The 10,752-nt window shown below is 41.2% G+C and overlaps 1 protein-coding gene across 4 annotated transcripts in view; it reads left to right on the top strand.

The window, feature by feature from the left end:
• rnf144aa (ring finger protein 144aa) overlaps positions 1-10,752 on the top strand; it is a 31,106-nt gene that overhangs the window by 9,035 nt on the left and 11,319 nt on the right. For all 4 annotated transcript variants that reach the window (XM_020590878.1, XM_020590880.1, XM_020590881.1 and 1 more), the window contains 4 exons: positions 6,451-6,601; positions 7,255-7,359; positions 8,216-8,276; positions 9,892-10,108. In XM_020590878.1, the coding sequence (XP_020446534.1) occupies positions 6,451-6,601; positions 7,255-7,359; positions 8,216-8,276; positions 9,892-10,108 (534 nt within the window). The remainder of the gene's footprint in view (positions 1-6,450; positions 6,602-7,254; positions 7,360-8,215; positions 8,277-9,891; positions 10,109-10,752) is intronic.

Below are 10,752 nucleotides of genomic sequence, written 5' to 3'. Positions count from 1 at the left end.
TGTAATAATTTTTTAGTATATTACTTGTGTGGTGTAGAAGAGAATTATTTATGTAGAGATACTGCTTGCAAACCAATGATGGTAAGATGATGTCATGGGGTAGGACTGGATAAGTCTGACTTCTTCCTACTCCATTCAAGCATGTACTAGGTATATGCAAATTGATATTGGATTAGCATTTGTTGGATATGTGTAAAAATATGTGTGTTGACATATCAACTGTCTTTACATGCTTGAAAGAATAAAGAAGAAAAAAATTTAAAAAAATCCACAGCCTATGACTACAGCCGTCATTTGTGGGTTTTAAGTTGCTGCCGTAAGCGGGTGTGACCTCTCAGTCCAGTTTGATAACACCTGTGTTTATTTGCTAACTGTCCATCTATTCAGACACCAGGCGCCTTTAATGAGATCCAGTTATCACTGCAGTATCTTTCTCATATTTTGTTTTGGATGTAAATTTACAAGAAATTCTAATGAGACTTACTTCAAAGATAAATTGAAAGTTAAAAACGCAAAAACAAAAATTACTGGCAGCAAAACCACAATAAAATAACCGGGATGAAGCCAACAACCAACAAAACAGAGTGAAATGTTTAACTCAAAAAGTAATAAATGGATTTTGATAAAAGCTGTGGCTGTGAATAGCAGTGAATGCTCATGCTAACAAGGTAAACAAAAGAGTCCTCTTCCCATGGGCGTACACATCCCAGTTGTCTCCACAGTGGACTTATTATATCATCTTTCCAAATGCCATCATTAGGTTTTTATGGTCAAGCACTCATATTATCAATGTCATATTGCTTTTAGATGTAATGCACTATGGGGAAACTGATTTGCCTTGGCGGAGGTTTGCACTCTCTGACTGCTGTTCAGTTATATTCTGTTTTGGATGGAAGTGCAAAGAGATGGATGGGTACGGCTGTCTTTTTTGACAAACTGCAAAGAACCGCCCATAATAACACAAATATGAGAGCAGTTGTGCCCAGATATGTGCACAGCCATTATGAGCGACAATGTGGCTTTATAAAAAATGTATTTCTCAGTCAATGCCTTGTTTATACAAAAGAATTTGGTTCTGCTGTATAACAACGTCTTAAACAGGGACTTTCTTTGTTCTTTATTATTCTTTGTGTAGCACAGAACCACTTGTCGTCACTTGCTTTGTAAAGTTTGATCATGTTGTTGGCTTGGACAGTAAGATGGGTTGTCTCTTGCTTCAGTCTCTGAATGGTTTGCTTTGTGCATGTTGCTTATCCATACATCATCAAGTCTGAGGGTGTGTTCTTTCTTTTGGAATTAGTACAGCACCATGTTATTTGCTGTCTTTTCTTTTCCTGGTGCTGAGAATTCATCTGGGGTGTTACTCGACTTCAAGTCCAGTCAGGAGAGCACTGAATATTTCTTTGATTTTAAAACTTAAAGGAATCCACATCTCATGAATATTTACACTCAGTCATTAAGTACTACTTACTAATGCCTCAGCTGGTTTGCCTCATGGTCCAATTAGGAGTCTTTTTCCTCACTTACACATTATTTATTCCCTTCCATCTCCTTACTATCAGTTTTTCTTTTGCCTCATTTTACTCTTTTGCGTGTTCACTGATGTTTCATTCTCTGCTGCATCGTCCCTTCTTATTTTGGCCCATCTCACTCGTCTGTTTTGTTCAGCTTTGCTTCTCTCACGTCTCCGGGGACAGCTTTATGGTTTCTGTGGCTGGATGCCATTAACGCCATGAGACTGTTACCTCTGCTGACAGACACTGTTTTGTGATAAATGTGGTATTGCATTAAAGCATCACAGAGTCTGAACTTAATGCAGATTTGCCATTGTTTTAGTCGGGTTTGTCCTTCCATAGACCTTGGTAACACACACCGCAGACACTGGAGAAAGTGTAAACTTGATCCCAGGCTGCTTTATACCTCTCTGTCCTTGTGTTTTACTGCACCAATATGTGGTTAATGAGCTCATTCATAATGTATGGCAGGACTCAAAAGCAGTGTTATACGTTATACACCTGAAGTGATCATGTTTAATATTTTTCATTCACTTTTTGATAGAAAGTAAAGTAGTAGCAGCGTGTGTGAGGAGGATTGAGGCTTGGTTTATTATATCAAAAACCATAAATTTGACATTACACAGAAAAAGGAAAAAAAATTATTGCTAAGTTGTTTGTCAACCTGTTCTATGTTGTTGTCACCATCAACAAACACAATTGGCAAAGTAAATCCAAACCATTCTAAACAGACCAATCACATATCAGAATCGGCTTTAAATCGCCAAGTATGTTGAGCATACAAGTTATGTCTCCGGCACAGAGGCTCTGTATGCTTTAGGCAACACATAACTAACAGTTACAGTTACAGACAACTGTAACTAAGTACTCTGCTTTGAAAAAGCATATTTAGCTTGCTTTGCAGTAGTAGAATGGGAAACGATTAAGCAGACTTGAGACAATGGGTTGTTTGCCCTACATACCCAGGCATGACCACTGTTGCTGGCTGTGTGGCACAAACCACAAAACAGACTTTGACTTGGCAGCCACAATGATACACACACATTCATGCACACCTTCTCGACACGACTCACACTGCCAGAACACATCTGGGTGATTGTCCATGGAAAACCTAGGCCTATAGCTAGTCTCAGCTAAGTTTTTTTCAGCTCCCCTCCATGTCAAGGACAGATGGCAGCTGTCCCTGACATTCAGTGAATCGGTTGTCCAAAAATAAAGTCCTTGTGTGGGTGTGCTTGGGGTTACGCGTGTGGCTTAATGGACAGATGATCAAGAGAATAACACAAAGGTTACGGCTGTGCACAGTATGACTTCAGTGTTGTTTCAGGATTGAATGATCTGCAGCAACCTATGGCCCTTATAGACCTCGATAAATGTGACTGAAATAGATGCTGGCATGACAAATCATTTTTTTTCGTTTGTATAACTTTGAGAGGAATCATTTTTTATTGTATGAATGGTGCAGATATCGATCGTTATCCAGGCCAGGGCGAACGCTGTGCTTCATATACTGCAGGGTGTTTTTGTGCGGCTATAATATGAACTATCTTTTGACCAAACTGTATACAACGTGAGATAGGAGATCTGTTCCAACCACGTTTACTGTATGTCTGTGGTTAGAAAGGGGAAGAGTGTGAATATACTCTTGTGTGGGAGCTGAAAGTCAGTTGCACTTCTTCAGATGGCTGTCAAAAGAGAAATCATTGTTTAGTATTTGTTTTCTTGCAAGACTGAGCATTAGTTTTTGGTTGACTCTCTGTTCACTTCAGTGTTAGACATTAGTTTTTGGTTGACTCTCTGTTCAGGGGATTTACTGTTGAACAGCATTTGTGTAAACTGTACTCTTCAGTGGTCATTGTTTAGTTACTAACCGTGCTCTCACAGTATTCATCAACAGCCTGTAGAGCCTAATCCAACAGAAACATATTCAAATATAACAGATGTATACATGGGCTGGATGGAAAAACTTTGACCAGCAACCCCTGGCTCAGTCAGATCACCCACAGATTAGCCCCGATCAACACAGGGATACGTGGAGTTTGGGTTTAAAGAAAGAACTTGCTTTGTGAGTATACTCTTATATCTCAGTAAAGGAAAAGAATACTGGCATGAGTCTTGGGACACAATAAGGAAACATTTGTGGCATTATGCCAGACAGAAATATTGACAAGAGTGTACAAGATTAGCTTTTGCTGGTAAGGCCAGTCAGAGCGGAGTTTGTTTGCGTCAGCTCGTATCATATGCTTCTCACTAGATTAATTTTGCTGCAGCGAATAATGACACAGGTGAACATCTGTTGGCTTGCCCCAAGACTTCAGGTATAATATTCTCTCTGTCTAGCTGAAAGCAGTGCAGTCTTCAGTCCGACTTGTGCACCTGGTTGGCAGCTGATTTTTGTAAATCGCCTGATGAACAGCTTTGTGTATGTGTACACAAGAGAGTGAAAACCGTGTGGGCTGCTCCCAGAACAGCTATCGTATGAGCCATAGGGAATGTTCGTATATAAATTTGTATTTGTGTAGTGTTCTTTATGCAGATGAACGTGGTACCTTCAGGTGTTGGAAATTGCTCTCAAGGATGAGCCAGACTTGTGGAGGTCCACTTTTTTTTTTCTTGGTCTTGGCTGATTTCGTTTCTCTTGGATATGGAGTTCTTATCGAATCCTGCTGATTTTTTTTGCGCCTTCAGACTTATGACTGGCACAAAGTGACTGTTGCTCAGGGTGGATGCTTGACTTTGACTGCTTACTCCCACCTTAATGATTTTTAGCTCTCTGACCCAATGTTTTTACACATACAGGACTCTGGAAGACTATATTTGCAATAAGCACACAGAGAGCACAGGAGGCTAATGTGCAGAGTCTTATTGCTTGGAATATACTGTAATGTGTGTGTGTGTGTGTTTCTCAGTGATAATGGACCATGTAGTTAATAATGTAGCAGAAGCATTGCACTGCACCATGTTTATTGTTTTTTTTTTTTAAATGAAAACTAATTTTCTCTCTCGCTTCCCGTGTCTCCCCTCCTCAGGGCGTTCTTACAAAACTATTTTGTTTGTCCCCGTTGACCCAGTCTGTCAGTGTTTGCGCACATACCACTCAATGGTAGCAAAATACTGTAAATAACAGCTCACCTGTGCAACTGCACTTGCAGTAGTGATCCACCAAAGCATGTTTGCGAGTGTTTGGTTCCATCCTGATAACAGATTGCTGTTTAAGCTTTTTATGAGTTAAGTACTTATGTAATGGCTCTTCCTCACTATTCAGTGCTTCCTGGTCAGCAGGATGGATGGTGGATAGATGGATGAATGCCAGACGGTCTGAGTGAGTCACACATGAGGTGCATCACTCTCTCTCTCTCTCAAATTTAACTTCAGTTTTTCTCATGTAGTATTTCCCCCTTGGTCCTACTACTTGAGACAAAAGAGAAGATAAAAATGTGCTGAAAGGACACATCGTATACAAATAATCAGAGCAGCTGAAGATATTCAAAGAAAACTAACATGCCTCAGGGGGAAAAACAGATCAGAGGCTCCTGTTAATCCTCCTGATGGTGCTTAGATGCAAGTTGTGAAGTGAAGATGCCATCTGGTTTCCAAAGAAACACCAGAGAAACCTTCAGTTAACAAACACATTTATCCAGTCATTTCTTTTTTTGTCTCCTGAATTTGCACTGCCATTTCTTGTGTCTATGCTTGCGATTTGACCAGAGTGCATTGCAGTCAGATCATTTGCAGTCTCCGGTCACCTGCAGCTTTTCACTGAAGCATAGTGTCTTCTCAGTATTAGACTTTCACATCATGTATCCTCACTGAAGTCGGCTTTGGGATTCCATCTCTTGCCTCTTTCCTCTCTGCCCACACCACTGAGCATCATTAGGAGAACAGAGATGTCTTTGCTGATCACAGACCAGGGTTTTTTTTTGTATTATGTGAGGGCAAAGGAATACCAAGATATGAAATGAAATAAATGAGGTGGAGACAGTGTCCTTCATGACTCATCACCCTGCACTAAAGGCTGCAGCTCATCGCAGAACTCCCTGGTTTTGCTTTATTACCACAACAAGTTAGGGTTTGTCTCACTTTACTGCTCCAGCATGTATCATCTACGGATTGCCTTTACCTGCTGTAACACCCAAATGAAGGGGAACCATGGTGCATGCAACAGCCTGTGTTAGATTAAATGTGCTGTTAATAGGGGCAGTGTGACGACATATACAGTATCTGTGCTAAACCAGAGCACACTGTCTCTTTTTCTGTCCACTCCTCTTCCTGCATAGCACATGAAGCAGCACAGAAGCGCTCATGTGACACTGTCCACCATTCTGCATACAGGCAGCTGCACACTGAGGCAGAAGGCACTGTGGCCACTTAAAGTAAACTGCGATCTCTTCCTGTCTCTTCACCTCTGCCATCCTTCTCTCCCTCCTATCCAGGCCCCCCTCAACCTCCAAAATCCTCCTTTAGCCGGTTGCTAAGCAGTATAGGGGGAGCTTGACAGCGTTGATGTTGTGTGCGCAGGACTGCTTCCTGTAAACAGCCGAGTGGGTGCTCTTTGCACTTGGCTACAGAGGGAAGGAGAGAGCGAGGCGAGACAGCCTAAAATAACTCTTTCAGACTCGCGTGAAGGAGATGTGATGACGCATGTTATTAAGTTTGTTTGTTTTTCTTTTTCCCAGAGTGGAAATTTCACAGGGAGCTGAGATAGCTACCGGAGTTTCAAGGGCTTTATGAACTAGATTTTCTTTTTTCACTGCCAGAAAGCACCAGGTTTGGAATAAAAATGAACACCACTGACAGCAAATAAAGTGCATCATGGTCTCTGTATGTATTATGTATATTGACACAAACAAAACTAAGCCACATACAGTAGATTCTCACTTTAAGAGTTTATTTAACAGAATTGAGTCTCACCTGTGCTTTTTCTTTTCTTTTTCAGCTCAGTGGCGGTGAAGATGACCATGGCACGGTACCGTCCCACGTGGGAGCTGGCCATGGACCCTCTGGTCTCATGTAAGCTGTGCCTTGGAGAGTTCCCTCTGGAGCAGATGACCACCATCACACAGTGCCAATGTGTCTTCTGTACACTGGTGAGCAGGAGAGTCCAGCAACACGTTTGCTGCAGGCTATCAAAAAGTGATGAAAATAAAAGATCCACTCCAATAAGTTTTTCAATATACACTAATCATTAATGACCTCGGGATCTGTTACAGATCTCACACCCCTTCTGTGTGTGAAAAGGCCAGGGCAAGGGAGTAGTTAACACCTACCGACTGTCTGATTTTAACCAGTCTAGTCCGGACATGAGGAAACGACGCCTGAGAATGACCACCAAAAATAGAAGCCACTTCTTAGAATGCAGTCTGGGTGGTGGCAGTAATGATCAGATTTTAGTTTATCCTTGTGGTAAATTGCAATTGAAACCCAAAGAGTGACTAGCATCTCACTTTTTATTGATCTATTTTCTGTTTATTTACTTTTAAAAGAAGATGGAAAATATGAATTAGGCTTTAAGGCTTTCACCAAACATCGTCACCATATTATGTAACATATTGACCACATACTCCTGCCTCCTTTTCTGAGGCAACAGATAGCAATCAAGTGAAAAGTCTTGGCCCGGTGTTTTTGTTTACAAGCTGTTGCATGATCTGTTTGTTTTGCTTAACTTTTTTCCATCTGACTGACTGACTGACTGGATATTGAACTGGATCAATACTGTATTCATCTGTCTGTTATTCCCCAGTGCCTGAAGCAGTACGTGGAACTCCTGATTAAAGAAGGCCTCGAAACTGCAATTAGCTGTCCAGACTCTGCCTGTCCCAGAAGAGGACACCTGCAGGAAAATGAGGTATTGATCAGAGGAAAAGTCAGATTTTTTTTTTTTTTTTTTTGCTTTGATTGTCATTAGATTAGTCTGTTCTTTTCAAGTGGTGACTAGTTGCTAATGTTAGAGCATGCCCTGCAGCTCATCAGGTTTATGACCTGTCTAATACAATATATTTTAGCTCTGCATTAGACTGAGGCTGGACTTCATCTGTCCATAAACACTTTTTATTTTCATGAAGAAATTTGTAATGCAGATGAATGTTGCTTTTTCCTCTCTGGTGAAACAAACATCTGCAGTTAAACACAAGCCTTACTCATGCTGACCACTGCACTCTACCTGCCAGTGTGTCTATATTATTATAGTGAGTATTCCTGTACCACCACCTCACGGAAGATCAGTCTGACGGCAATACACTCTTCATCATCCAGGCACTTGGTTCGATGGACTCACTCGCTTCCTGGCTCAGTTTTGGAAACCCACAGGCACAGCGTTGTTTAGCACAGCCTTATGTTTTTAATCAATCAGTGTCACTGGCCCTTGATGGAATCTCATCTACTCCTGCCAGTCATCCCTGTCTGCTCTGACAGCAATCGCTATCTTGTAATTGGCTGCTGGCTGCCAGTAATTTAGTACATTTGACCTTGAGTGTGCATGTGCATGCACCTTGAATACATTGTGGCAATTGGATTCTCTTTTTCTGAGAATGGGATTAAATGCCTTATTAGTAAGCAAGTGGCAAGTTCAAATCTTGTAGAAATATGATTTTGACATTGTTCTGGAAATGATATTCACCTGCTGATTGTATAATCGCTTCTTGCAGCGCTATAAATATGCACAGTGATCTGCCTATTGCCTCTCACTTCTCTTCTCTCTGTAGATTGAGTGCATGGTGGCCACAGAGATGATGCAGAGATACAAGAAGCTTCAGTTTGAAAGGGGTGAGTCAATGCAAAAGCAGCCACAGTCCATCAGTGATAGTGCCTCAGTGTGTGGGCAATGGCTGTTAATAGCTTTACAGGCAGTTTGACTTAACATTGGACATCAGTCACCAGATTCAGAATTCAGTTATTTTTTTGATTGATGACACCAACATTTATTTTTGTAATATCACACATGAAATGCAAAAACAATTATGCAGGCAAGGGGTATTCTTGTGACAGGTACTCGGTCTTGAATGATCTGTACTGTAGTACTAGGACTCAACCCTGTTATCCTCATCAATAACACCAGCTCTCATCAAATATACACAAAGGGGAAAGTCTCTAAGGCTTTGTTTAAAGAGATTTTAATTGGATTGTCGGGGCTTTAGTGTCTGACAGAGTGATTGAGGAAGGTCTCTCAGGAGAGCAAGTGAGGTTTTAGTGAAATCCTCTCCATCTCTTGCCTCGATGTGCTGCTACACTGCTCGTAAAATAAATGCTAACCTTATGAGTCCGTACAGAAATGCTGCTCAGTAATATTAGAGTTGCCTTGCTAACAAGAGAAAGCAGTAACCAAGCTGTGCTATTATTCTTTGGTTGTACTTGGCCTGCAGGTTTTCCACCTACACAGAGGCACAAACTGTACATAGAACATGTAGATCACACTTGAGATAAATGCATGAACATAAACATTGAGTGTATAGGGACACAGAGAGAGAGGTCCTGTGAATGAATAAAAATCCTCAGAAAGAGCCGTGTTGGTGCCTGAATAAGGGCAGTCAGGCGTCTTATCAATGTCCCAGTCCAGTCAGGCAGAACAGTTGCTGTAACCGTTCCATATTTCTCAGGCTGAGCCAAAAGTGTGTGTGTGGAATGAGTGCTCTGAGTTCTTGGCAGAAATGCAAGGGGTAGGAAGGAGAGGATACAACAGTACGTGCATCACACTAGGAACTTAGACCAAAACTGGCAAAAAAAAAAAAAATTCTGGCCTTTTCACCATGTTACAAAGAAAGACAAGCTATTCAAAAGGGTTTGTAGAAATCATACAGCAAGACAAAGAGCATTTCTACTAAAGCAGTTTTCCAACATACTGTAATCAGTTACAAAAAAGATCCTTGAAATTTATATCCAGTGGTGTTTATCCCGGCAGATATCTCTGGCTTCTGAAATGTTTTGGTATCTGCCTCTAAAGCATCAACTGTCACCAGTTTGTTTCTTTGTGTCCAGCCCCCCGCAACCCTATTCACGATAAGTGGTATAGGTAATGCAGTGTTTCCCCTAGGTTTACAGCTTTGGGGGGTTGGCAGTGGCGGGGGACCATATAGAGGCAGAAAAGACATACTATAGTATGTGGTAAGACTGGTCACCTTAAATGACTTCTGTTGTGATCTGGCGCTATGTAGGAAATAAAATTAAATAACATTATATAGCACACCCCACCATTGAGGTGTGCTATATAATGGTAGGAGAAACACTGGGTGATGGATGGATGGAAAACTCCAAATTGAAGACCGCCTTCAAACTAAAATATTCTGAGTGAAATTTTTTTTGTGTGTGTGTCTGTTTGTTGGATGAATTGATGTTTAATAAAAGTAGCTGTACATGATCCCTGGCACTTCTTTTTTGCCATCAGAGGTGCTGCTGGACCCGTGCCGGACATGGTGCCCTTCCTCGACATGCCAGGCTGTGTGTCAGTTAAAGGAAGCAGATTCTCCAGCACTGCCTCAGCTAGTCCAGTGCGCTGTCTGTGCCCTCGAGTTCTGCTCCGCCTGCAAGGCCAACTGGCACCCTGGGCAGGCCTGCCAGGAGAACAACCTTCCCATTACCGCCTTCCTACCAGGAGAAAACAAGTACAGCTTTTAAACTGTTTCTCACCCCCCAGTTTACTGTATTCACTTCTGGTGACTCATAGGGACTGAAGAAGGATCAATTAACCAGCAACATTTTAGAAAACTGATTACTGATTTAAGTAATTGCTTTAAGAAAAATGCCAGAAATTCTTTAGTTTTATCTCCTTGAAGGTGACTATTTGCTGGTTTTACTGGTCTTCTGTCATAAAACTTGCAGTTTGGAATCTCTGTAGTACAAAACAATTTTAATATGTCACTGTGGACTTTGAGAAATTGTGATGCGCATTATTATGGACCATAACTGACAATTTTATAGTTGCAAACCTCATATGTTCTGTTATTGTATACCGTCCACCTGCTCCTTATTCAGAGTTTTTAAGTGACTTCTCTGACTAAGTCAGAAGAGTTTTTCATAGCCTGGAAAGATAGTTTAATAACATATAAGAAAGCCCTTCATAGTGCCAGAACCGCATTTTATTCATCACTGATTGAGGAAAATAAGAACAACCCCAGGTTTCTTTTCAGCACTGTAGCCAGGCTGACAAAGAGCCACAGTGCTGTTGAGCTTAACATTCCCTTAGATCTCAGCAGCAATGACTTCATGAGCTTCTTTACAAATAAAATCACAACTATTAGAAAAAAAA

The sequence above is a fragment of the Monopterus albus genome, unplaced genomic scaffold (assembly GCF_001952655.1).
Source record: "Monopterus albus unplaced genomic scaffold, M_albus_1.0 scaffold13.1, whole genome shotgun sequence".
In the NCBI taxonomy this organism is placed as follows: domain Eukaryota; kingdom Metazoa; phylum Chordata; class Actinopteri; order Synbranchiformes; family Synbranchidae; genus Monopterus; species Monopterus albus.
The sequence above is the reverse complement of the archived record's forward strand: the minus strand, read 5'-3'. Positions and strand labels throughout refer to the sequence as shown.